Here is a 27991-nt window from a genome sequence, read left to right as displayed (position 1 = left end):
TTCACACTACGTTTTTCAACTACGGTTCCCGCATACGTTTTCTATCAAAAACCGTATGGAAAAAAAAAAACGGATGGAACAGTATGGGAAAAAGTAAAGTGTATGCGTTTTTAAACAGTATACTGTTTTTAAAAGTGCATACAGTTCCGTCCGTTTTTATTTTTTAAAAACCCATACGTTTTTGAAAATTTTGTCCATTTTTAATGGGAGGGGTCTTGGGTGGGGACTTTAGAATTCAAATGCGCATGTGCAAAGTAAAAACGTATATGTTTTTCCCGTATGGAACCGTATACATGTGCGTTTCCCATTGACGTCCATGCTAAAAAAAAAAAAAACGTATGCGGTTGCAGTACGGTTTTTAAACCAGAGACAAAATCATGGTCAACCACGGTTTTGACTTTGGTTTAAAAACCGTACTGCAACCGCATACGTTTTTTTTTTAACATGGACGTCAATGGGAAACGCACATGTATACGTTTCCATACGGGAAAAACGTATACGTTTTTACTTTGCACATGCGCATTTGAATCCTAAAGTCCCCACCCAAGACCCCTCCCATTAAAAATTGACAAAATTTTCAAAAACGTATGGGTTTTTTTTTCTATAAAAACTGAAGGAACTGTATGCACTTTTAAAAACAGCATACTGTTTAAAAACGCATACGGTTTACTTTTTCCCATACTGTTCCATCCGGTTTTTTTTTCCATACGGTTTTTGATAGAAAACATATGCGGGAACCGTAGTTGAAAAACGTAGTGTGAACCCAGCCTTGCTAAGGTTTCCACATAAAATGTGGTGGATTCGAGCTGAGGAAAACCCGACAGATCAGAGCAGGTGGAAAATGTAGGGAAACCTTAATAAATACCCAGGGAAATAAATTGTAGGGAATTAAAACCCACAAAGAAACCTACACAACACTCTTAGTAAATCAGGGTCACTGTTGTAATTTTAGTACACCACTGCCACCTAGTGGCCACTGAGCAAAAATGTAGAATTTTTTTTCTTATAACAATAAAGGTTAAGTTTTAATTATTGGGGGTCAGGGTTATCCCCCAGGGAGTGTTTTGTAATTATACAGCTCTTACCCAGCACAGGACGTAGAGGCCTCCAGGTGGGTGATGATGCAGCTTTGGGTGTGACTGGAGCAGAAGGCATATGGTAGTGTGTTCTTCTGATATAGGTGTACTGGGAGAACAGCGCTCAGATCACCTCGCCCCATGACAAGGAGATCCTGAAATGCGTGGAGCAGAATCCGGAGCCCTGGGCCGACTCCTGGAGCGTGAACCTGGTGGACAGCAGCCCGCTCCTGAGGGACCCCCTGCAGGCCGTGGTGGAGAACTACATGGAGGAGCTCCGCCCCCTCTGCTTCCACAGGTATATACACTGCCACATCATGTGACCTATTTATGGAGTAAGAGGCGGAGCCTCCAGTGCTGACGTGTGTGTGTGATCCGCAGGGAGCTGAACCAGAAGACGCCGGCGCGGTTCGTCCACACGTCCTTCCACGGAGTCGGTCACGATTACGTCCAGTCGGCCTTCAAAGTCTTCGGCTTTAACCCCCCGATCCCCGTCCCCGAACAGAAGGACCCCGACCCCAATTTTTCAACAGTGAAATGTCCCAACCCTGAGGAAGGCGAGTGCGTGCTGGTAGGTGCACCCTCCCTCCCCGCTTCCATAGCCGCTTTCTTCTAAAACAGCACCACCTCAGGTTATGCACGGTATTACAACTTGGCTTCATTCACTTCAATGGAACTGAGCTGCAATACCACACGCGACCTGAGAATAAGAATGGCGCTGTTTCTGGAAGAAAGCAGCTGTGTTTTTCTATTCCTGGTTAATTCCTTTTTCCTATGTCTGCTGTTATGGCTTCCTAACCCAGCTTTTCCATCAGCCATTCAGATCCGTGAAAAATCTCTTGCATGTCTTACGGTACAACACAGATTTGCCATTCAGGAGTCTGGAAAATCCGGGTGACAACTCCTTGCGTGAAATGCAATGGATGTCATCCAGCTTTCCTAACTCCTTGAATGGCAAATATGCAAAGCAAATCCTGGCCCTGTTTTGCAGCATAACTAAAGATATTTTGATATTTCATGAAAAGCTGGGTGGAAGGCTTTCCCAGGACCAGATAATGGTTTAATCCTATGCCCTCTGCTTTTCCTAGGAGCTGTCCCTCAGGTTGGCAGAGAAGGAGGGCGCCCGGGTGGTGCTGGCCACAGACCCTGATGCCGACCGCTTGGCTGTGGCCGAACTACAAGACTCGTAAGTTGTTCACATGTATCAGTGTTTCCCAACCAGGGTGCCTCCAGCTGTTGCAAAACTACAACTCCCAGCATGCCTGGACAGCCAAAGGCTGTCCAGGCATGCTGGGAGTTGTAGTTTTGCAACAGCTGGAGGCACCCTGGTTGTGAAACACTAACATTTATAATAGAGGATAATTAACTCCTTCCTGACCCTTGACGTCCCCCCATAGGTCCCTTGTTAACCCCTTAAGGACACAGCCCATTTTCACCTTAAGGTCACAGCCAATTTTATTTTTGCGTTTTTCGTTTTTTCCTCCTCGCCTTCTAAAATTCATATTTCTTTTATATTTCCATTCCCAGACCCATATGAGGGCTTGTTTTTTGCGTGACCAGATGCACTTTGTAATGACATCACTCACTTTACCCTAAAATGTATGATAAATCCCCCCAATTTTTTTTTATTTTTTGTAAGGAAATGTAAACGAAAATCATAATGTAGAAAATTTTGGGGAGTTTCATTTTCGCGCTGTACACTTTACGGTAAAAATGACATGTTTTCTTTATTCTCTGGGTCAGTACGATTAAAATGATACCCATGGTTACATAAATTTCTATTGTGCTGCTTTAAAAAAACTCAACCTTTTTTTTATTTTTATTTTCTTTACAAAATCAGTACGTTTAAAATTGCCCTATTTTGACCATCTCCAATTTTCTTATTTTTCCCTATTCAGGGATGTGTAATTTTTTTGCGCCATGATCTGTAGATTGTTTTGGTACCACATTTGTGTATATGTGAGTTTTTGATCGCTTTTTATGAAAAAAAATTTGCAGTTTAATGTGACAAAAAAGCAGACATTTTTTAATTTTTTTAAATTGTTTTCATTTTTTTTAAACTTTTTTTTTTAATGCTTACGCTGTTCGCCGTAGGGGATCATTAACATTATATTTTTATAGTTCGGACATTTCAGGCGCAACGATACCAAATATGTTTATCTTTTTTTTACGCTTTTTTGTATTGAAGGAGATATTCAGTGCTGAAAAACGTATCCCCTATCCTAAGAATAGGGGATACGTTTCAGATCGCGGGTGGTCCGACCACTGGCCCCCCCCCCGCGATCTCCTGTACGGGGGCCCCGACAGCCCGTGGGAAGGGGGTGTGTTGACCACCGCACGAAGCGGCACCTGACACGCCCCCTCAATACAACTCTATGGCAGAGCCGGAGCGCGGCCTTCGGCAATCTCCGTCTCTGCCATAGCGATGTATTGAGGGGGCGTGTCAGGTGCCGCTTCATGCGGAGGTCGACACCCGCTATCTGGCCAGCGAGTCGGGGCCCCGTACAGGAGATCGCGGGGGGGCCCAGTGGTCAGACCCCCCGCGATCTGAAACTTATCCCCTTAGGATAGGGGATACGTTTTTCAGCACTGGACTACCCCTTTTAATATGGGGAAAAAGGGTGATTTAAAACTATATTGGGGAAGGGGCTTTTTCCTTTTTTTTCTTTTTTTTTTACCCTTTTTAATTTTTTTAAATTTTTTTTTTTAGTTCCCATAGGGGACTATTTATGGCAATCATTAGATTTCTAATACTGTTCAGTGCTGTGATAGGGCATAGCACTGATCAGTATTATCGGCGATCTTCTGCTGTGGTCTTCTGCTCCGACAGATCAGTGCAGAAGACCCCTGGAGACGGACGGAGGCAGGTGAGGAGACCTCTGTCCGCCATCTTAAGTGGGGATCACATCAGCCATTATAAGTGCTGCAGATGCCGTGATCTGTATTGATCACGGCACCTGAGGGGTTAATGGCAGACATCAGCGCGATCACTCATGTTGGCCATTGCCGCCGGGCCTGCGGCTGCTGACAGCCCCTGGGACCCGCCGGATATGAAGCGAGTGCAGCTCCTGCGCTCCTGTCACAGCTGCGCCGTAATGTAAGGCGCTGTGTGCTAAGTGATGCGATGCAGCGCCGTACATCCTTAAGGGGTTAAAACCTTTTTCAATTTAACAAAGAAGTATTTGGTATCACCACTTGTGTAATTGTCCAAACTATTAAAGGGGTGTTCAGGGGTGTGGAAATAAAAAAAATGCTTGTCCAAGGGACTAAAACGGAGAAGAATCTACTTGTCCCTCATAACAATCCACTTGTCCTGGTACAAAATAATTGTAACCCAAATAGTACGTAAATAATCAATAAATCAATAAAAACGTGATCGGCAGACCAGTATGTCCCCCCCATTAGGTGTATAGGGTCCTGATAAGTAAGTCCGCACCATTAATGGAATACTGCAGTGCAAAATAACTCATCCTGACCGCTGGGAAACCCCTCCCCCCAATCTTTTGTAAGGGGCTTTGGCAGAAATGGGGGCCTCTCTGCATGACGCTGCGACCAGCACCCACCCCCCCCCCCCGCCCCCAAATGTATCCCATAGACACATGGAGGGGGCATTTCAGCAGCCGTATCATGCAGGGACGGAACATTCCCTTCATGCTGTTTGCTGGGGCCTCATACAAGAGTTGGGGGGGGGGGGTGTGTTTGTCCAAGTGGTCAGACCCCCGCGATCTATCACATATGGGGATAAGGTAGGTATGTCCCTTTATCAGGTAGGGATCAAGTAGGGCACCCTGTGTCATTATACCCCCCCCCCCCCGATGCACCCTGTGCCATTATATTCCCCCCTCTGATGCCCCCTGCGCCATTATAATCCCCCTCTCTGATGCCCCTGCGCCTTTATAATCCCCACCTGTGTCATTAATTACCCCCTCCCCTCTGATGCCCCCTGCATCATTAGATTACCCCCCTCCCCTCTGATGCCCCCCCGTGTCATGATGTTTCAGCCCAACCCCCTCTTTCTCCTCTACCACATTAGTTACCAAACCTCCCCTCCGATCCCCTGCTACCTGTACTCCGGCCCCATGTGCGCTCCGGCAGGCTCAATGGCTCGGCGGTCATTGTTGTTACTGGAGCGCATCCTCGGTCCGGACAGAGGTGCGCGTGATGAGTGACGTCATCGCACGCGCCTACGCCAGGACGCTGTCCTCCTGCACAGCTCGCTATAGGCTGCAGTCTATAGGAGTTTAGTTACAGGGCAAAACCGATTCCCCGTTATATGTGAATTCTTCAGCCCGAAGCATTCACCTGCCCCGCACCCAGAACTGCATGTCCCGATACAATTTCCACATCCCTGGTTATTCCACCCATAGACATCTTATCCCCCTATCCCTGGCTTTCCGGGACTGGAAACATGACCTCACACCCCCTCCATTCATGTCTATGGGAGGGGGCGTGGTGTGACATCACAAGGGGACGTGGCGTGCCAAGTGGGAAAAAAAATAAAAATAATGTATATATATATATTTTATTTTTTTTCAATTTTGCCCTACATATAATTTTTTATTTTAATTTTATTTTTTACGATAAAATAAAGTGCACTATTTAAAAGAACAACTTAAAATAAGCCCTAATACAAATATGTCAGTGGGAATAAAAAAAAGAAAAAGTTATGGGTCTTCCTATGAGGAGGAAGAAAACATGAGCCACAAATCTAAATTTGAGAGATTTATAAACGGGTTTAAAAAAAAAAAAAAAAAAAAAAAAAAAAAAACTCTATCCATATCCCAATATAAAAAAATGTAATCGCCCTTTTTTCCCATTTGTCATATAGGAGTATAAGCTTAAAACAAACAAAAAAAAACATATATTTTTCACGTGCGCAATTGTGTGAACTATTAAAATATAACATTATCCGTCTCTCCTGGTAAGGCGGCATTCACACCACATTTTTGCAATACGGTTCCCGTATACGGTTTTAGTGTCAAAAACCGTATGTATAGACGTCACTGAAAATCGTATGCCAAACGTAGCATCCGGTTGTGTACGTTTTGCCTCATTTACGGTTTAATCCATTTTTTTCCCCGTACACAAATAGTTTTTTTTTTTTTTCCCGTTACGCAGAAGATTATTATAGTTTCCCTTTGCACAATTGGTCCCGCAAAAAACCAGCCCTGGTTTGGCTCTTTGAAGATGAGAAGTTACAAACTTGGCAAAAAATCACTGCCATGGGGGCAAGAAGGGGCTTCAGTGCACCCCCCCCGAGTGTAAGAAGAATTAACCATTGTGATTCCTTGTGTCCCTAGAGGCCGCTGGAAGGTGTTCACTGGGAACGAGCTGGCCGCGCTCCTCGGGTGGTGGATGTTCTTCTCCTGCGACAAATCCACCTGCAAAGTGCAGGACATCTACATGCTGGCCACCGCCGTCTCCTCCTCCATCCTCCGCGCCATCGCCACTAAGGAGGGCTTCCAGTATGAGGTGCGTGGGCGGGCGTCAATCCCTTTTAATTGTCATTGCCTCTGCTTGCTGTGAGTGAATGGAAACCGCTTCAGACATCTTAAAGGGGTATTCCATGAAAAATAATTTTTTCAACTGGCTCCAGAAAGTTAAACAGATTTGTAAATTACTTCTATATAGATAGAGATATATATATATATATATATATATATATATATATATATATATATATAGATATATATATAGATATATATAGATATATATATATATATATATATATATATATATATATATATAGATATATATATATATAGATATATATATATATAGATATAGATATAGATATATAGATAGATATAGAGATAGAGATAGAGATAGAGATAGAGATAGATAGATAGATATAGATATAGATATAGATATAGATATATAGATATAATGATATAATTATTAAAAAAAAAAAAAATCTTAATCCTTCCAGTACTTATCAGCTGCTGAAGTGGAGTTGTTCTTTTCTGTCTGACCACAGTGCTCTCTGCTGCCACCTCTGTCTGTCTCAGGAACTGTTCAGAGCAGGAGAGGTTTGCTATGGGAATTTGCTGCTACTCTGGATAGTTCCTGAGACAGACAGACAGGTGTCAGCAGAGAGCACTGTGCTCAGACGGGAAATAACAACTCAACTTCAGCAGCTGATAACTTCTGGAAGGATTAAGATTTTTTTTTATAAAGGTAATTTACAAATCTGTTTAACTTTCATGAGCCAGTTGATATGAAAAAAAATATTTTTTTTAATGGAAAACCCATTTAATACTTAATAAGTCTAGAATAGTGTTTCCCAACCAGGCTGACTCCAGCTGTTGCAAAACTACAACTCCCAGCATGCCCGGACAGCCGTTGGCTGTCCGGGCATGCTGGGAGTTGTAGTTTTGCAACAGCTGGAGGCACGCTGGTTAGGAAACGCCGATCTACTGTGTAAACAAGGACGCCCTCCATTCAGTGACAGCAAGCGGAGATCTTGAAAATGGTGCAAAATTGACTGTGCAAACTGGGGATATGGCCTTTTTGGATGCGGATACAGATCTGATCTCTTACAGGAGACTCTCCCGGGATTCAAGTGGATCGGGAACAGAGTGAAATCCCTTCTGGATCAGAACAAGTCCGTCCTGTTCGCCTTTGAGGAATCTATAGGTCAGTATTAGGTTTGTGTCGAGGGGTGAGGTGTAAGAGCAGCCCTTATATGACATGATAATATAATACTGTATATTCTCCATCAAGGCTTCATGTGCGGGACGGCCGTGCTGGACAAGGACGGGGTGAGCGCCGCCGCGGTGGTGGCAGAAATGGCCACTTATCTGGGCAGCATCAACACGAACCTGGAGCGCCAGCTGATCCGCATCTATGAAACGTAAGTACACGTGACTTAAGATGTCGAATGCACAAAAAATAAATAAATAAATAAATAAATAAATCCCGCTCCCCCATAGTACATAAAACCTAGTACAGACTGACACCTTGTGTATTATGTTCTGTATGAATTGTGAAATCTTTATGGACAACAGCGACATCTGGTGGCCAGAACTCAGAATTACAAAGAAGGAACATTACTTTTTTTATTTTATTTTTTTATTAATTTTTTTCACTTATACATGTCAGGGATGTAGAAATTGTATCGCCAGGTGTCCGGGACATGCAGTTCGGGTGATTTTTTAGCCCTGCTTCGGGCAAGCAGCGCTAAATGCCGGAATAATTCACATATGACAGGGCAACCAGTCTAAACTGCTATAGAGCACAGCTGTACGCTGCAGCCTATAGCGAGCCTTCCCGGCAGAGGTGCGCGTGATGAGTGACGTAATCACATGTGCCGTGCAGGACGCCGGGATGCCGACGTACTGCGCGGTGCGTTCGATGACGTCACTCACTGCACCCACCTCCGCCAGGAAGTCCCTGCAGGGAGCAGGGAACAGGGAGATGTGAGTAACTCAAACTTGGCTACTTACTACGTAAGGGAGGACCTGCCTACCACCAGGGGCTTTCCTATCTACTTAAGGGGTATCATTGTTTAAATGGGAGCCCTACCTGCCGGGGGTCATATTTATCTGGTGGGCCTGTCTACCTACTGGGGAGCCCTACCTGATGGGGGTCATATCTATCTGGGGGGCCTGTCTACCTACTGGGGTGCCCTACCTGATGGGGGTCATATCTATCTGGGGGCTTGTCTACCTACTGGGAGCCCTACCTGATGGGGGTCATATCTATCTGGGGTCTGTCTACCTACTGGAAGCCCTACCTGATGGGGGGGCATATCTATCTGGGGGCCTGTCTACCTACTGGGGAGCCCTACCTGATGGGGGACATATCTATCTGGGGATCTGTGTACCTACTGGGAGCCCTACCTGATGGGGGTCATATCTATCTGGGGTCTGTCTACCTACTGGAAGCCCTACCTGATGGGGGTCATATCTATCTGGGGGCCTGTCTACCTACTGGGGAGCCCTACCTGATGGGGGACATATCTATCTGGGGGGGCCTGTCTACCTACTGGGGAGCCCTACCTGATGGGGGTCATATCTATCTGGGGATCTGTGTACTTACTGGGGAGCCCTACCTGATGGGGGTCATATCTATCTGGGGGGCCTGTCTACCTACTGGGGAGCCCTACCTGATGGGGGACATATCTATCTGGGGGGCCTGTCTACCTACTGGGAGACCTACCTGATGGGGGTCATATCTATCTGGGGTCTGTCTACCTACTGGGAGCCCTACCTGATGGGGGTCATATCTATCTGGGGGCCTGTCTACCTACTGGGAGCCCTACCTGATGGGGAACATATCTATCTGGGGGGCCTGTCTACCTACTGGGAGACCTACCTGATGGGGGTCATATCTATCTGGGGTCTGTCTACCTACTGGGAGCCCTACCTGATGGGGGTCATATCTATCTGGGGGCCTGTCTACCTACTGGGAGCCCTACCTGATGGGGGTCATATCTATCTGGGGGGCCTGTCTACCTACTGGGAGCCCTACCTGATGGGGGTCATATCTATCTGGGGATCTGTGTACTTACTGGGGAGCCCTACCTGATGGGGTCATATCTAACTGGGGGGCCTGTCTACCTACTGGGAGCCCTACCTGATGGGGGTCATATCTATCTGGGGTCTGTCTACCTACTGGTAGCCCTACCTGATGGGGGTCATATCTATCTGGGGATCTGTGTACTTACTGGGGAGCCCTACCTGATGGGGTCATATCTATCTGGGGTCTGTCTACCTACTGGGAGCCCTACCTGATGGGGTCATATCTAACTGGGGGGCCTGTCTACCTACTGGGAGCCCTACCTGATGGGGGTCATATCTATCTGGGGTCTGTCTACCTACTGGGAGCCCTACCTGATGGGGGTCATATCTATCTGGGGATCTGTGTACTTACTGCGGAGCCCTACCTGATGGGGGTCATATCTATCTGGGGATCTGTGTACTTACTGGGGAGCCCTATCTGATGGGGTCATATCTATCTGGGGGGGCCTGTCTACCTACTGGGAGCCCTACCTGATGGGGGTCATATCTATTTGGGGTCTGTCTACCTACTGGGAGCCCTACCTGATGGGGGTCATATCTATCTGGGGATCTGTGTACTTACTGGGGAGCCCTACCTGATGGGGTCATATCTATCTGGGGGGCCTGTCTACCTACTGGGAGACCTACCTGATGGGGGTCATATCTATCTGGGGATCTGTGTACTTACTGGGGAGCCCTACCTGATGGGGTCATATCTATCTGGGGGCCTGTCTACCTACTGGGGGAGCCCACATTTCCTACCAACTGGGATGGGGGGGGGGGGGGCATATCTATCTGGGGCAATATTTACTTACTAGAGGAGCCCTACCTGACGAGGGGATGTACCTACCTGATAAAGGGACATACCTACCTGAAGGAGGGGACTACCTACTTAATGGGGAGAACTTTATTTATCAGGGGTCCTATCCACCTAATGGGGTGACATACTGGTCTGTCTATTAAGTTACTATTAATAAAGACCTTATTTACAGACTATTGTGGTTGAAATTTTTTTATGAACCAGGACAAGAGGATGGTCAGGAGGACAAGTAGGTTGTGCTCTGTTTTAGTCCCTTGGACAAGTAGTTTAAAAAAAATGTCAGACGTGATATCAATATCGGTATTACAAATGTGACCGCTATCCCCCTGTGCCATGTCATCACCCCCTGTGCCACTTTATTACTCTGTGCCGTTTCATCACCCCCCCCTTGTGCCGTTTCACCACCCCCCCCTTGTGCCGTTTCATCACCCCCCCTTGTGCCGTTTCATCACCCCCCCCTTGTGCCGTTTCATCACCCCCCCTTGTGCCGTTTCATCACCCCCCCCTTGTGCCGTTTCATCACCCCCCCCCTTGTGCCGTTTCATCACCCCCCCCCCTTGTGCCGTTTCATCGCCCCCCCCTTGTGCCGTTTCATCACCCCCCCCATGTGCCGTTTCATCACCCCCCCCTTGTGCCGTTTCATCACCCCCCCCTCCTTGTGCCGTTTCATCACCCCCCCCCCCTTGTGCCGTTTCATCGCCCCCCCCCTTGTGCCGTTTCATCACCCCCCCTTGTGCCGCTTCATCACCCCCTTTTCACCCCCTGTGCTATTTCATAGGATGGTCCTACAACACACCTGAGGACTGCCGACAAAACACGTTACGACACCCAGTTTGGAACGTTCTGATTTTGATGCTGCTGATCCTATTACCATTGGCATCTAAGGGGTTAGACGGCTGAGATTGGAGTTATCTCTGATTTCGGCCATTTCTCGTCATCGCTCATGTCCTTTGTGTGGGGTGACATGCTTGTATTCAGTGCTGGACAACAGTCTATAGGATTTATAAATCCGCCATGTTTTCCCATTGGGCAGCGTTCTCCAACCTGCGACCGTCCAGTTGTTGCAAAACTACAACTCCCATAATGCTGCTCTAGTAGTTTGAAATGTACAGGATGGGGGAGATCTATCAAAACCTGTCCAGAGGAAATGTTGCCAAGTTGCCCATAGCAACCAATCAGATCGCTTCTTTCATTTTTAACAAGGCCTCTGCAAGAGGCCTTGTTAAAAATGAAAGCAGCGATCTGATTGGTTGCTATGGGCAACTTGGCAACTTTTCCTCTGCACAGGCTTTGATAGATCTCCCCCAGTATTTCTACAGATCCGCCATGTTTTCCCATCATGCCCTGCACTCACCATGTTTTTCTCGCCCCGTTCCCAGGTACGGTTATCACATTTCCAAGACGTCCTATTTCCTTTGCTACGATCCGTCCACCATCAAGAGGATTTTTGAGCGTCTGCGGAATTACAGCGGCCCCAAGCAGTACCCGCAGGCGTGTGGGGCGTATGGCGTGCTCCATGTGCGGGACGTAACCATGGGATACGACAGCAGTCAGCTGAATAAGAAATGTGTAAGAGCAGCACATGGGCCATACATCTCCCAGCATCCCCTGCTGGTTCAGGGTCTGCACAGAACCTGGCCACGTTTGGTCCATACACCTGGCTCTACCTGATGTGGGGGAGTTGACCATTGGCTCCCTATATAGTGGGGTGTAGCGGTATTATGGGGGGTCCAGTATGTACCACATCTCACACTGTCCGTCTCTTTCAGCTGCTTCCCGTCAGTAAGAACAGTCAGATGATCACCTTCACGTTTCAGAATGGCTGTGTGGCCACCTTAAGGACAAGTGGGACTGAACCGAAGATCAAGTACTATGCTGAGATGTGCGGGGTCCCCGGGCAAGGGTAAGGATTCTTTCTCTTCATATTGGAGAAGTAACTACTTTTCCAAAGTCTCATAGACCCTTGTGGGCCCTTGTTGGCTCTCCTGGTGGCCATCGTGGGCCCTTGTTGGCTCTCCTGGTGGCCATTGTGGGCCCTTGTTGGCTCTCCTGGTGGCCATTGTGGGCCCTTGTTGGCTCTCCTGGTGGCCATTGTGGGCCCTTGTTGGCTCTTCCTGGTGGCCATTGTGGGCCCTTGTTGGCTCTTCCTGTGGCCATCGTGGGCCCTTGTTGGCTCTTTCTGGTGGTCATCGTGGGCTCTTCCTGGTGGCCATTGTGGGCCCTTGTTGGCTCTTCCTCTGGCCATCGTTGGCCCTTGTTGGCTCTTCCTGGTGGCCATTGTGGGCCCTTGTGGCTCTCCTGGTGGCCATTGTGGGCCCTTGTGGCTCTCCTGGTGGCCATAAAGGGCCCTTGTGGCTCTCCTGGTGGCCATAAAGGGCCCTTGTGGCTTTTGTTGCTCCCTAAACCATAGTGGATTTTTCGTTTCTCCCTGGACCATTATGGGTCATTAGTTGCCCCATAGGCCTTCACCTTAATTATTGATAATATGTCTAGCCGCGTTGGCAGTGCCCCCCAGTGACGTCTCCTTGTTTCTGCAGGGACCGGTTATTCCTGGAGGGGGAGCTGCAGAAGGTAATACAGGCCCTGGTGGAGGAGTTCCTGGAGCCCAGCAAGAACGGCCTGATCTGGAGGGCGCCATGAGGACTCCAGCCCCGGAGGTCTCCAAAAATGGCGGAAAAATAATGTATAACTGTCCGGACGTATTCAATGCGAAACTCCTATCTTTGTGTGATCCTGCCGCAAAGCATTGTGGGATGCTGCGATGCATCGAATGAGTTTCTTAAAGGGATCGTACACGTTCCTCTCCTTTCAATTCAAGGTTTATCTGTTATTTTGTTTATGTTCGGTTTGTCGGCTTTCAACCAAATAACCTTCCATGTCTTCAGAGCTCGCCATTCACAGGTCCGCCATTCACAGGGGGCCGGCCTAGGTGAGGGCGGAGCTTCTGTTGAGTCCTATCAGGGATTGGAGAGGCTCGGTTCTTGGACATGTAGAGGAGGGAAAAAAAAACTTGAGTTGTTTTTTATGTTTTGTTTTGTTTTGTTCTGTTTATGTTGTTTTGTTCTGTTTTTGCTGTTTGTGTTAACTTATTACCTTTACCCCTGAAGATCGGCGCCGTGGCTGGGTCTTCTGGCCGCGTCTCGTGGCTGTTATGTTATTTTTTTAGTTTTTTGTTATGCTGCTCTGAGATTCTTGCACAGTAGTAGAACTTTTCTTTGCTCTTTTTAGTATTTTGTTTAGTCTTATTGAGGTAATGGTCGGGAAGCGATGCCAGTTATTATAGGAGCGGTGGGTAAGTCTACCCCTGGTGCCCGCTGCTCGTGGGGTAGGTCCGCACCACTCCATTACTCTAAATCGCTGTTCTCCAACCTGGGGCTCTCAAGCATTTGCAGAACTACGACTTCCAGCCTGTGGTTGTCAGGGCATGCTGGGAGTTGTAGTTTCCCCCTCAGCTTGGAAATCAGTGATCTAGACTCTAAAGGAGATCTCCAGTATTGGAAAACGTATCCCCTATCCTAAGGATAGGGGATAAGTTTCAGATCGTGGAGGGGGGGGGGGGGGGGTTACCGCTGGGCCCCCAAGCCACCCCCCCCCCCCCCCCCCCCGCAATCTCCTGTACGGGGCCCTGGCAGTCTGCGGGAAGGGGGCGTGTTGACCACCGCACGAAGCAGCGGACGACACGCCCTCTCAATACAACTCTATGGGAGAGCGGGAGCGCTGCCTTCAGCAATCTGCGGCTCTGCCATAGCGCTGTGGTCTACACTCTATCTGGGCGGGGGGGACCCAGCGGTCGGACCCCCCGCAATCTGAAACGTTTCCAATACTTTTCCAATACTGAAGATCCTTTTAAGAGATTGACCAGACGTTGTCAGTCTTCTTAATGAACGTTCTGTATGAATAAAGTTTCATCACTGCCTAAAAAAAGTTCTACAACTTTCGAATATAACTTTATTTGTGACCATTTTCAAGATTTCTACTTGCTGTCAGTGAACTGGGCCAGTCTGAAATCAGCCTCTGTATACATTCACAGTCATGTCTTATTCTCCAATCACAGACCCCTTAAAGACCAGTCACACATGGAGCTGCATTCAGTCAAACATTATTCTCCAGTCACCTCCAGAGCTGCATTCACAGTCCTATCTTATTCTCCAGACACCTCCAGAGCTGCATTCACAGTCCTATCATATTCTCCAGACACCTCCAGAGCTGCATTCACAGTCCTGTCTTATTCTCCAGTCACCTCCAGAGCTGCATTCACAGTCCTGTCTTATTCTCCAGACACCTCCAGAGCTGCATTCACAGTCCTATCATATTCTCCAGACACCTCCAGAGCTGCATTCACAGTCCTATCATATTCTCCAGACACCTCCAGAGCTGTAGTTACAGTCCTATCTTATTCTCCAGACACCTCCAGAGCTGCATTCACAGTCCTATCTTATTCTCCAGACACCTACAGAGCTGTATTCACAGTCCTGTCTTATTCTCCAGACACCTCCAGAGCTGCATTCACAGTCCTATCATATTCTCCAGACACCTCCAGAGCTGCATTCACAGTCCTATCTTATTCTCCAGACACCTCCAGAGCTGCATTCACAGTCCTATCATATTCTCCAGACACCTCCAGAGCTGCATTCACAGTCCTGTCTTATTCTCCAGTCACCTCCAGAGCTGCATTCACAGTCCTGTCTTATTCTCCAGACACCTCCAGAGCTGCATTCACAGTCCTATCATATTCTCCAGACACCTCCAGAGCTGCATTCACAGTCCTATCATATTCTCCAGACACCTCCAGAGCTGTAGTTACAGTCCTATCTTATTCTCCAGACACCTCCAGAGCTGCATTCACAGTCCTATCTTATTCTCCAGACACCTACAGAGCTGTATTCACAGTCCTGTCTTATTCTCCAGACACCTCCAGAGCTGCATTCACAGTCCTGTCTTATTCTCCAGACACCTCCAGAGCTGCATTCACAGTCCTGTCTTATTCTCCAGACACCTCCAGAGCTGTATTCACAGTCCTGTTATTCTCCAGTCACCTCCAGAACTGCTTTCAGTCAAACATTATTCTCCAGTCACTTCCAGAGCTGCATTCACAGTTATGGCTTATTCTCCAGTCACTTCCAGAGCTGCATTCACAGTCCTGTCTTATTCTCCAGTCACTTCCAGAGCTGCATTCACAGTCCTGTCTTATTCTCCAGTCACCTCCAGAGCTGCATTCACAATCCTGTCTTATTCTCCAGTCACTTCCAGAGCTGCATTCACAGTCCTGGCTTATTCTCCAGCCACTTCCACAGCTGCATTCACAGTCCTGTCTTATTCTCCAGTCACTTCCACAGCTGCATTCACAGTCCTGTCTTATTCTCCAGTCACCTCCAGAGCTGCATTCAGTCAAACATTATTCTCCAGTCACTTCCAGAGCTGCATTCACAGTCCTGTCTTATTATCCAGGCACCCTCAAGACTGCATTCACAATCCCCTCATACTACAGTCACCTCCAGAGCTGCATTCACAGTCCCTTTATACTTCAGTCACCTCAAGAGCTGCATTTACAGTCTTCAGTCACATCCAGCACTACATAGTCCCCTTCATAGTCCATGCACATCTAGAGCTACACTCTTATACTCCAGTCACATCCACAGCTGCATTCACTGTCCCTTTATATTCCAGTCACCTCCAAAGCTGCATTCAGTCACATCTTATCTTAAGATAACCCTGCCCTGACCTAGCCCATAGTTTACCATGTACATAAAATGTATCAGTCTGGGTGTTTTAAAGGGGTACTCTGCCCTTAGACCACTTATCCCCTATTCTGCTGCGGCACCCCAGACAACCGGTGCACGGAGCCAACTTCGCTCCGTGCCGGGTGACTGGCGATGCCGGGCAGAGGCTTGAAAAGTCACGGCCACGCCCCCTCACCACGCCCCCTCGTGACATCACGAGCCTCCGGCGCTGCACCCGACTCTCTAAACGAACGCCGGGTGCAGCAGGGAGATCGCGGGATCCCCAGCGGCGGGTCCCACGTGATCAGACATCTTATCCCCTATCTTTTGGATAGAGGATAAGTGGTCTAGGGGCGGAGTACCCCTTTAAGCTCTTTACCTTGCAGCACACCCTCAGCTGGATGTAGAGTAGTTGTGTTTTTTTTCCATTCACTGACAGCAATGCAATAAAGGTTTTGCGTTGTTGCCAGGTTTAGCTCGCACTGATACATTGTCACAAACACTCAGCTGTGTATGGGAGCAGTTTTTCGGGCTCAGTATAGTAAGTGTTTCCAGTCACTGACAGCAAGGAAATCATGAAGAGGTTTTTATAATGAAGTCCCAGGACTGAGCATTAAGCGGAGATTCCGTGTCTGCACTTTCCCTTTGTTCCGCCCGTTTCTCTGTGTATATTGTGCTGCGGTTTTGTCGCTCTGTGTCCCTCTCTTCTCTATCATCCATAATCTGAGGATTCGGTGGAAGAGAATTGTACGGGACGTCTTAAAGGTGAAGTGACGTAGACGCTGTTATAGCCAATTCTCTGCACTTTATATCCCCCCCCCCCCCCCGCTCTGTATTCACAGGCTGAACCACTACAGAGTATAAAGCTGCTGCGTCACTCCACCCCGAGGGGCCACTCCACCCCGAGGGGCCACTCCACCGTACTACAGATCACCGCTACATCAAGTGTTCAACAGCTGAGTCTGATGTGACCACCAAGGTGTCATTTATACTCCAGTCACCTCCAGAGCTGCATTCACAGTCCCCTCATACACCAGTCACCTCCAGAGCTGCATTCACAGTCCCCTCATACACCAGTCACCTCCAGAGCATTGTGGGGGCACAGCCAAGCTATTCACGCTCTGCTCCTCAGCACAACAGGTCCCTAGTGGTAGTTGAAAGGATTTGGGTGCAGCTCTTGATGTAATTGGAGAACATAGCTGAACATTAGATGTATGTGTGACCTGTGTACTGTGACCAGTTGGGTCTTCAGATGGGGGCTCGGGTGGATGACGTCTCAATGTCCTTGATGGAGAATCTTCTCGGCACTGCCCTGCGCAGCCATCTAGCGTTTTCTTGGTGGCCTCATGCTTAGTCGCTGACCACTGGGTTAGCCGTGCAGGGAAGTGTCCGGGCTCCATGTGTTTCTATTGAAGCTTGTTGCACTGTGATCGATAATGCCCCCACCCCGCGGTCTGAATGTAATGCCCAGGGGTGACCCATATTGCACTAAGTCTTATTGCACTGCTCTTGTCTGTCCTGCAATGGAACACTATATAGTGATGCACCGTCCTCTAGGGGTCGCTGTGATAGATTATTTCTACTGCAGAGGGGATGTTACAATGTGCCTCGATTAGATGTCTGGACAACACAGAGCCACCCCCCAAGTTCATATGCTATATGTGCTACCAAAATGCCCTGACCCCTTCTTACCCTTCTTTTACCTGTGTTGATGACCTATGTTTGAATAATATCGAAGCAGAGATCTGGACGCTGGTATTAAGTAGTGGCTTGTTTGGAGCTTGTTGACTACCCAAGAACCTCTGAAGTTGTAGACAATTGGTGATTGATGGCCTTACTTAACCCTCCTACCACAAAAACTCTGAGCCCAACCATCTAGCCGACCAACCTGAGGTATGATCCCGATGTATGTTGCCAATTGGAATTGGGCAGAAATACTAGGGGCTGTCACCCAGTTGAGGAACCAGGCGAAGGCTCCTTTACTCCCCTGTGTAGCTCGTTGGCACCTGAAGTCCATCTGGAAACCTAAAGTGTCCATGTTTCCTTTTGAAGGCTCTTGAGTGAAGGTAGGGAATTCCTACTTTCTATATACTCTACACCTTCCCTATGTTTGCAGTCTAGGGGGGGTCAATAGATGAGTGAGCCAGCTAGTTCAGTTTTGTTAGAACATCTTACTGGTTTGGAGCTTGAAGACCACCCAAGAACCTCTTTAGGCTGTAGGGGATTATTAGGGACTATTGGAGATTTACCATCTTACTTTACCCTACAACCACAAACCTGAAGTCTGATCTGAGCCCGAGATGAATATGGCCTGTTTGGAAAGGGCAGAAATACTAGGGGCTGTCACCCAGGTTAAGAACCAAGCAAAGGCTTCGCTTCACCCCCAGTATATCACGTTGGCCACGAAAATCCATTTGGAAATCTTAAAGGGGTACTCCCCTAGAAATAATTTTTTTTGTAAATCAACGTGACAAAGTTAAACAGATTTGTAAATGACTTCTATTTAAAAATCTTAACCCTTCCAGTACTTATCAGCTGCTGTATGCTAAACAGGAAGTGCTTTTCTTTTTGAATTTATTTTCTGTCTGAAACAGTGCTCTCTGCTGAAGGAACTGTACAGAGCAGGAGAGGTTTGCTATGGGGATTTGCTTCTGCTCTGGACAGTTCCTGAAATGGAAAGAGGTGTCGGCAGAGAGCACTGTGGTCAGACAGAAAGGAAATTCAAAAAGAAAAGAACTTCCTGTGGAGTATACATCAGCTGATAAGTACTGGAAGGATTAAGATTTTTAAATAGAAGTAATTTACAAATTTGTTTTACTTTCTGGCACCAGTTGATAAAAAAAATATTTCCTATATTTGGCCGTTCAGAGGGATGGGTTGTGCCCACTAGTTCCGATTTGGTAGAACATCTTACCAATGTCTTGGATCTGCAGATCTAGAGGTTTTACCACTCGTCCACGTCATTGCTTTGGCATCATCAGAGGTTTCCTTTCAAGTGTTACGACCCTGGAGTATCGGGTCACAAAAAGTTTAGGGGAAACGACTGTAGAAGATAAGAAAGCTTATTGTATAACGCACAAGAGGGCCCTATATGTACGTAAATATATAGACCGGTCCTATAGGTTAGGCACGGTTATTGCTTGCTTGTTTTTAAGGGGAAAGCTCCCAGAACCGGGACTGCAGTAAAGTCCTTCATATTCACGGTTCGAGGTTCGGAGCTGTTCGATGCTTTATTATTATTTTGTGGTTACTTGTATTTTGGCTTTTTGCTTTGTTGCTATAATTTATTTGGTCTCGTTTATCAATGTTTCTTATACAGTGATTAGAATGTGTAAGGTGCTACCGGCAAAACATTTTACATTCTGCTTAGGATTTATGCCCCCACAAGTCTCTCTTCCCGTTTACCCCAATTCTTGGAGACTTTTTTTTTTTTCCAACTCGAAGGCCAGTTGGTGGGTGTAATCTCTGATAATAATGTGGTTCCCCATCTCCTGAAGTTCCTTTTTGTGTTTTCTCAATCCTCTTTTACATTAGTCTGAAATTTTTTCGGCTTGGACAGAAGAGACTTGATCAGAGACAACCACTTAGAAGAATTGGACACTGGTTCCATTTAGTTATGGAATAGCGTTTGGATCTTGAGTACCCAGAACCTCTTAAAGGAGTACTCCGCCACTAGACATCTTATCCCCTATCCAAAGGATAGGGGATAAGATGTCTGATCATGGGGGTCCCGCCACTGGGGACCCTCGCAATCTCCCTGTTGCACCCGGCATTTGTTTAGAGCATCGGGTGCAGCGCCAGAGGCTCGTGATGTCAGCCATGCCCACTCGTGACATCACGGCCACGCCCCCTCAATGCAAGTCTATGGGAGGGGGTGTGACTGCGTCACACCCCCTTCCATAGACTTGCATTGAGGAGGCGTGGCCATGATGTCACGAGCGGGGGGCGTGACTGTCACAAGCCTCCACATCGTCAGTCATCCGGCACGGAGCAAAGTATGCTCCGTGCACCAGATGTCTGGGTTGCCGCAGCCGAGATAGCGGGGATCCCCCGCAATAAGGCATCTTATCCCCTATCCTTTGGATAAGGTATAAGATGTCTAGGGGCGGAGTACCCCTTTAAGCCCAGCTGTGGCTTAGTCAAAAAACACTTGGTCAGAGACTGGTTCTGGTTAGGTAGCTAGTAGTGGCTTGCTTGGAGCTTGATGACTATAGAAGAAAAAGTTGTAGACAATTAGAGGTTGACCACTTTACTTTACCCTCCAACCACAAAAACCAATAGGCCCAACCATCTAGTTGACAAACCATGATATCGGATCTCAACATGTATGTGGCCAGTTTAGAAAGGGCAGAAATAGTCACCAGGGGGAAAACCAGGAGAAGGCTCCTCTCTAGTTGGACACGAACATCCATTTGGAAGCCTAAAGTGTCTTGTGTATCACCAAAAAAAATAAACGCTTAAGTTGTAGACAATTGGAGATTGGCCATGTCCAAGTAACTCTCTGACTGCAACAGTGGTCAGAGGTCTTTGATTATTTTTATTAGTTGAAGGATAACATGGATACTTGCCAAGAATGTTGACGTGTTCACAATCTGCAGATTTCCAGTGTTTTCTCAAGGATCGTCCTCGTTTATCTGAAGTATTTTTGGAATCCTTTTATGATTTCACTGAAAACACTTTGACTTGAGATTAGGGATGTCCCGATTCTGGTATCAGGACCGATACTGGACATTTGCACAAGTACTTATCCCCGATACCTAATCCGCCGGGACCCCTGCCCCGGCAAGTATTACGGAGTTGCCGAACTATGCAGCGCGCCCAGCAGCTGAGCGCGCGTCATAGCTGATCGTGGCGTCTAAAAGTCCTGAAGTTAACTGCCAGTTAGCTCAGGGAGGCTGATCGGGATCACCGTGGTGTGAGGACGGCCAGAGGTCCCTTACCGTGCCGTCCAGTCGTTGCTCCTTTTACTGCTGCCAGCCATGGCAGGCAGTAGTAAAGGAGCGCCGATAACACTGGTCAATGCTAAGCTATGGCATAGTATTGATCAGTGTATGCAATCTACATATTGCATGTAATAATGCCCTGTGGAAGACTTAAAAAAAAAAAAAAAAAAGTGTAAAAATAAATAAAGAATACATTTGAATTAACCCCTTCCCTAATAAAGTTTGAATCCCCCCCCCCCTTTTAAATAAAATAAAATATATATTTTTTAAATCCCTTCCTCTAATAAAAACACCCCTTTTTTCCCATAAAAAAAAATTCTGTCACATGACAGAAAAAAAGTATCGATAATTGGTATTGGCGAGTACTTAAAAAGGTATCGTTCTCGTACTCTGTCTTAAAAAAATGGTTTGGGACATTCCTACTTGAGATGGTTCTTTCTAGTGGTTTTCTGTGACCAATTAATTTTTTGAGACCTATATAGAAGGTTGTGTCCAAAGATTTCCATCAATAGAACTAGAAGCCCAAGTCTCGTTTCTACGACCTTTTTGGGCTTTTCACGTGAAGACAATCTTGTTTAGTTGGACGTATCCCAGTTCTTTTCGTGTTAAACAGGAGAAGATCTGTCATTCTTGGGTGTGGGGGGGGGGGGGGTAATAATCCCAGTCTACCCACTATACACAGTTATTCTGATGATTAAGCTTTAATGGTGGTGAGATGTAGAAACAACATGGCCGTTCTCTTCTGGAAAGAAGCAGCCATGTTCTTCTAATCCGGAAAGATCACACTAAGCGTCACATGACCAGATCTCCAGTTTAAAGGCTTATCATACAGGAAGCTACGGCTGTATAGACTTTCGTTTCACTTTCAATTTTCTGTGTTTACCTCAGAATATTGATGTTTCTTGATTTTCTACAGAATTCTGTTGCTGTAAGCAAATTGTATTTTTTTTGTATTGTGTTGTGACCTATTGTGTAACTGGTATTGAAATAAACTGGTTATAATATTGTGTGTGGTTATGATCAGACTTTGTACAATTCTTGTGAAGGCTTTAAGTGTATTAAAGCATCCTGGGGGTTGAGTTCCCGCTGGCGTCAGTCATGGTGGAAAGTTCATTCACCATTAAAGGGGTACTCCGCCCCTAGGCATCTTATCCCCTATCCAAAGGATAAGATGTCTGATCACGGGGGGGTGATCAGACAGAGGCTTGTGACTTCACAGCCATGCCCCCTCAATGCAAGTCTATGGGAGGGGGCGTGACTGCTGTCACGCCCCCTCCCATAAACTTGCATTGAGGGGGCGTGGTCATGACATCACGAGCGGACCGTGGTGTCACCACCCTCCGGCCCGCGTCGCCAGTCATCCGGCACCGAGCAAAGTTCTCTCCATGCATCGGATGTCTGTAGTGCCGCAGCCGAGATCGCGCGGGTGGTGAGTGCGGTACTATTTCTAAAAGCTTTGGCTAAATGTTTGCGGGAAAGGGTGGGAGAGGACACATGTCGTGGGAGCAGGGTTAAGAAAAACAGTCCAGCGCAGGGCTCTGTGTTGGATCTTTTGAGTCCTTAAAGGGGTACTCCAGTGGAAATTTTTTTTTTTTTTTTTTAAATCCACTGGTGCCAGAAAGTTAAACAGATTTGTAAATGACTTCTATTAAAAAAATCTTTACCCTTCCAGTACTTTTTAGCAGCTCTATGCTACAGAGGAAATTGTTTTCTTTTTGAATTTCTTTTTTTTTTTGTCTTGTCCACAGTGCTCTCTGCTGACACCTGATGCCCATATCAGGAACTGTCCAGAGCAGGAGAAAATCCCCATAGCAAACCTCTCCTGCTCTGGACAGTTCCTGACACGGACAGAGGTGTCAGCAGAGAGCACTGTGGACAAGACAAAAAAGAAGTTCAGAAAGAAAAGAATTTCCTCTGTAGCATACAGTTGCTAAAAAGTACTGGAAGGGTAAAGATTTTTTAATAGAAGTAATTTACAAATCTGTTTAACTTTCTGGCATCAGTTGATTTAAAAAAAAAAGTTTTCCACTGGAGTACCCCCTTTAAAGGAGATATCCAGTGGTAAGTTGCAGATCGCGGGGGGCCTGACCGCTGGGGCCCCCCCTACGATCTCCTGTACGGGGCCCCGACAGCCCGGGGGAAGGGGGCGTGTCTACCCCTGCACGAAGCGGCGGCCAGCACGCCCCCTCAATACAACTCTATGGCAGAGCCGAAGCGCTGCCTTCGGAGCCGGAGCGCTGCCATAGCGATGTATTGAGGGGGCGTGTCTGCCGCCGCTTCGTGCGGTGGTCGACACCCGCTATGTGGCCGGAGAGCCTGGCCCCCGTAGAGAGAGATTGCAGGGGGCCCCAGCGGTCGGACCCCCTGCAATCTCAAACTTATCCCCTATCCTTAGGATAGGGGATAAGTTTTTCACCACTGGATATCTCCTTTAGCTACAATGCGTCTTAAAGTCGCCATACACATTAGTGAACAGTCATCAGAACCTGTCTAGTTTGGGGGGGGGGGGGGGACGGGGACCGTTCAAACTGTCTAAGGTTTATTGGAGACCTTCCAACTCTCCTCAGATCGTAGCAGTGGAGTAATAGGTCGGGCATTGTGAATAGGGTGTTAACCCTTTATATGCTGTAATCAAAGTTGGTTGCGGCGTCTAAAACGGGAAAAAAAGTAATCCCGGCTAGCTGAGCGGGCTGTTCAGGACCACCAGGGTGAAATCTGGATGTCCCGAACAGCTGAAAGGACAGTGGGAGGGCTTTTACCTGCTTCCGATCGGTAATCTAAGCCTTCAGTCAGCCATGGCAGGCTGGAGCAATGGAGCGCTGATAACACTGATCAATGCTATGCTATGGCATAGCATTGTTCAGTGTATGCAATCTAAGGATTGCATGTAATAAAAAGTGTAAAAAAAATAAATTAGTAAATGTGATTTAACCCTTTCCCTAATGTTTGAATCCCCCCCCCCTTCTTCCTATAAAAAAATGTAAACAGAGATAAACATATGGGGTATCACATTGCCCCAAACTATAAAAAGCATAAGGCTAATTAAACTGTATGGTCAATGGCATATGTGATAAAAAATAAATTTAAAAAAAAAGTCCAGAATTGAGTATTTTGGTAATTCTGTATACCATAAAGAACTGATCAAAAAGTCCCATCAAAATAGAAATAGTACCGATAAAACTACAGATCATGGCACAAAAAATGAGCCCTCCTATAGCCCCGTATGCGGGAAAAAAAAGTTATATAAAAATAAAATTTTTATTACAAAGGTCTTATTTACAGTGTTTTTATATATATTTTTTGCAGTACAGCTTCATGACAATCACGAACCAATGGTACAAATTCCAACATTTTATAAATTAAAAAATTAATTTATAGTAAATAATAATTTTTTTTTAATCTGATACTTTTTTGATTAAAATAAGATCTTTAATTAAAAATGTCTCCACTTGTTTATCTCCTTCAGTCGTTTAATCATCTTCACCCTTAGAGCGTTGGTCCTTACCCCATACACCATCGGGTTGAGAAGTGGCGGTAGCACCAGGCTGGGTGCGGACAGCAGGACATGGCCGCTTATTGGGAGATTGACGTCACCCACTCTGTGACGGATGATGATAAATAGGAATCCAATTAGAAAGATTGAGAAGTTGATGAGATGCGTGACCAGGGTGTGTCTGGCCTTCTTACTGGACGCCGGCGACAACTTACGGCAAATGTGATAGATCTGAATATATGAAAAAACAATTACGGTCAAGGAGAAGAGGAACAAGGCGACAGTGACAACTGCCCCATAGGTGTTGTTAATGGAGGTGTCTGTGCAGGCCAAAATAAACATAGACATGTTGTCACAGAAAATATTTTTTATCTGCGTCCCACATAGAGGAACTCTCACGGTCAGAAGAGTGGCCACCAAATTGATGGTGAAGGAGATTATTAGGGATGTGGCCAGAAGCTGGGCAGTTTTCTTGTTGGTCATCATAGTGATGTATTGTAAGGGATGACACACAGCCAGGTACTGGTCATACGCCATGATGGTGAAGGTCAAGGTTTCATAGTAGGCAAAGAGTGAGATACTCAGAGACTGAACAAGACAATCATTACGGGAGATAGTCTCCGAAGATGTCACCAGATCTATCAATAACTTTGGGAAGAATAAGCAGTTTCCAAACATCCCGTTGCAGAGCAGATTAGATATGAGGATGAACATGGGTTTATGAAGGCTCTCCTCAGTCAGCACTACGTACACAATGAAGCAGCTCAAGGCTATGGTGGTGAGGAATAGAACCAAAGATAAGACGTAGTAGAGGAACCGATGACCTTCCATCTCCAGGAGTCCCAAGAGGTGAAAATTGGTTTTGATTAAAGATGCATTTTCCATTTTGGTTCTTTGTTCCCAACTTTAATACTTGACTTGTTAAGTCAGATCTGATGAGGTTAAGATATAGATATATAGTAGAATTATGGTACACGTCATAAAAACTTAAATAGTAAGGTATAAAGTGTTCTTATTGGGGGATAGTGACACCTTTACCTTCCAGCAGGCTATAGCTTACTGGCGACTCTGCCCAGAATATCAATACCCCCAAAATTAGACCTCACACAGGGATCCAGCTGTAGACTACTTGGCTCCAAAAACCTGACCTATCCTAGCCTCCACCTAGGCTGCCAAGGCTTAGACTACTGGTCTGTCCTCTGCCCTGTTCTCCCTTTGGACTGCTTCTTCCTGTCCTACCAGTGCTGTGTGGTTCTTCTGCAACGTCATGCTAATGCCCCACGATGGTGACAAAGCGAGGCACACAAGGTCCTCTCTAACCCCAAACTTTGGACACTAAGGCAAAACCCTACAGCATCAAAGTATCCATCATGACTCAAGCAGAAGGCTCCAAGGCAACTGGCTGTTAAATGACACCTAAATGAAAATGACCAACAGGGGCCTTGCTCCCGTTACTAATATCGGCATGCACAAGCACCAGACCCACAACTAACATATCAAAAACATTTAGCTTTCTACAGAAAACAAGAGAATGTTTGAAATCTTTTTGCTTAGAGGGCTCAGCTATCACAGTATAGTTCTTGTTTGAACTGATCCCAATGTTCCATAGAGAGATGTGAACTAAATTTGTGGTCGTGGCTGCAACATCAAACTGACCAACCACACAATAACCCCCTACACCACCCAAATACTTACCATACTATACGGGGGTTAGAAGTACTATGAAACAAAGAGAAGTAGAACATTACCCACCTAAAACTGACCTGACATTAAAGGCTCAAATAGGATAATAAACAACTTGCCATACAGTGGTTAGAATTGTGCCCAAAACAGTGAACGAGTGCACGCCTATAGAGGGTGAAAAAAACAGTCAGATATCAAGGAAACATTTATCTACAAAACATAAAAAAAAAAAACTGATTTTGGAAAACATTATCCATCTTGGCATGTGGATCAGGAATATACAATTGATAGTAGGAAGACCGCCATTTTCCCAGTTTCCTAATTACATGTGTAGGAACATTATGCTTAGTTGCAGAGGCTGCCCCAATGTGAAATGAGTGTCCTGAAAAGCTCTGGAGGTTCATACCTGAACAAACCCACCAATGTCAGAACAAATTTTGAGGTAGTCAGAGCATCACCACTTAAAGGAGTAATGGACTATCACCAGGTTGGTCAGCTAAAGCCAGCAGTAGCTGTTCCAAAACAATTACTGGACACCACAGATTCTTGGCCAGAAAGAACCGACCACCGCACCCCATCTAGAAGTCACAGTGGAAGGTAATGAAAGTTCAAAGACACCACAACTAGCTTTAGCTGTTATTTAGGGAGAATCGAAGCCTTGAGAGACCCACGCGTGAACTCCCCTGGAAAAAAAAAAAAGCCATATAATGCCAGATAAATCGCAGCCTTGATATCCAGGCTGTCCGGGAAACCAAAGGGGTTAGAATCAAGCAAAAGAGGACATTACCTTGAACATGTCCCCCAACACCAGTAGTCGCACCAATTGTTTAGGTGTGTTATTACCCCCTTCAGGGCGGCTTTCACCGACAGTGCAGAAAGAATTGAAGGCCTATCCGGATGAATGAGAAATTTAGAAGAGAGTGGCAGAACCCAATAAATAATAGGATAGTAGAGACATTCAAAGAAAAAGGAATGTGATTAGTACACAGAAAAGACAAGAACTTGTCCCAAGAAGCAGTATAAGTCCTCAAAGTACTGGGTGCAAGAGTATCCCGAATAAGACTAGATGCCACATCCGAAAAATTATCTATCATTAGCAACTTCCCCTGCAGTACTGGTACACCAACAGGATCCGCATTTGGCATGACCTGGAAAAACACACGTAAATGAGCTCTAGAAAGGGCGTTTGCCGCTGTATTACAGTTACTCTCAATGTGATTTTGAGAGATTTATCAAAACCTGTTCAGAGCAAAGTTGCTGAGTTGCCCATAGCAACCAATCACATCACTTCTTTCATTTTTCAGAGGCCTTTTCAAAAATAAAAGGGGATTTGATTGGTTGCTATGAGCAACTTTTACTCTGGACTTTGATAAAGTTAAAATTATGCTGTAAAGACAACCAATCTAATTTCTGAAGAAAACACATAACCTGTAAATTCTTTGATTTGCTCTTATTCCCTATCTCAATCTGGCAGCATTATCACAGATGTACAAGAGCGCACTGTTAGACTACTCAAGACCCCAGACTAAAGCAGCTGCTACCAAGGGGAAAACCTCAAACAAGGCATAACAACGCGTGAACCCTGGAATGGCCAAGGACCTGATAGCCAATATGTCCCATAAATAGTTGCATAACCATTAGCCGAAGATGCATCTGTGTAGACCCTAGGTGACAATTCAGAAACTGCAGGAACAAGCAATGAAACCATTCCACTGACTATTATATTTATCCCACATGTTCAAATATGCACTGGCC

The 27991-nt window shown here is 46.3% G+C and overlaps 2 protein-coding genes across 2 annotated transcripts in view; one reads left to right on the top strand and one right to left on the bottom strand.

Annotated features, from left to right (window-relative positions):
* The window catches only part of PGM2L1 (phosphoglucomutase 2 like 1), a 43758-nt gene extending 21691 nt beyond the window's left edge, over positions 1-22067 (top strand). The window contains exons 6-14 of the mRNA XM_056561077.1: positions 1181-1374; positions 1458-1647; positions 2165-2262; positions 6377-6548; positions 7619-7712; positions 7800-7929; positions 11777-11966; positions 12167-12300; positions 12935-22067. Coding sequence (XP_056417052.1) covers positions 1181-1374; positions 1458-1647; positions 2165-2262; positions 6377-6548; positions 7619-7712; positions 7800-7929; positions 11777-11966; positions 12167-12300; positions 12935-13037 — 1305 coding nt within the window. The 3' untranslated portion in view covers positions 13038-22067. The remainder of the gene's footprint in view (positions 1-1180; positions 1375-1457; positions 1648-2164; positions 2263-6376; positions 6549-7618; positions 7713-7799; positions 7930-11776; positions 11967-12166; positions 12301-12934) is intronic.
* A 2426-nt stretch (positions 22068-24493) lies between these two features.
* LOC130357315 (putative gustatory receptor clone PTE01) lies at positions 24494-25438 on the bottom strand. The gene has a single exon (XM_056559997.1). It carries the CDS (start codon positions 25436-25438, stop codon positions 24494-24496), a length of 945 nt encoding a protein of 314 aa, XP_056415972.1.
* Positions 25439-27991: the final 2553 nt, after the last annotated feature.

This window comes from Hyla sarda, chromosome 2 (assembly GCF_029499605.1).
Source record: "Hyla sarda isolate aHylSar1 chromosome 2, aHylSar1.hap1, whole genome shotgun sequence".
In the NCBI taxonomy this organism is placed as follows: Eukaryota; Metazoa; Chordata; class Amphibia; order Anura; family Hylidae; genus Hyla; species Hyla sarda.
This window is presented reverse-complemented; position numbering and strand designations above follow the sequence as displayed.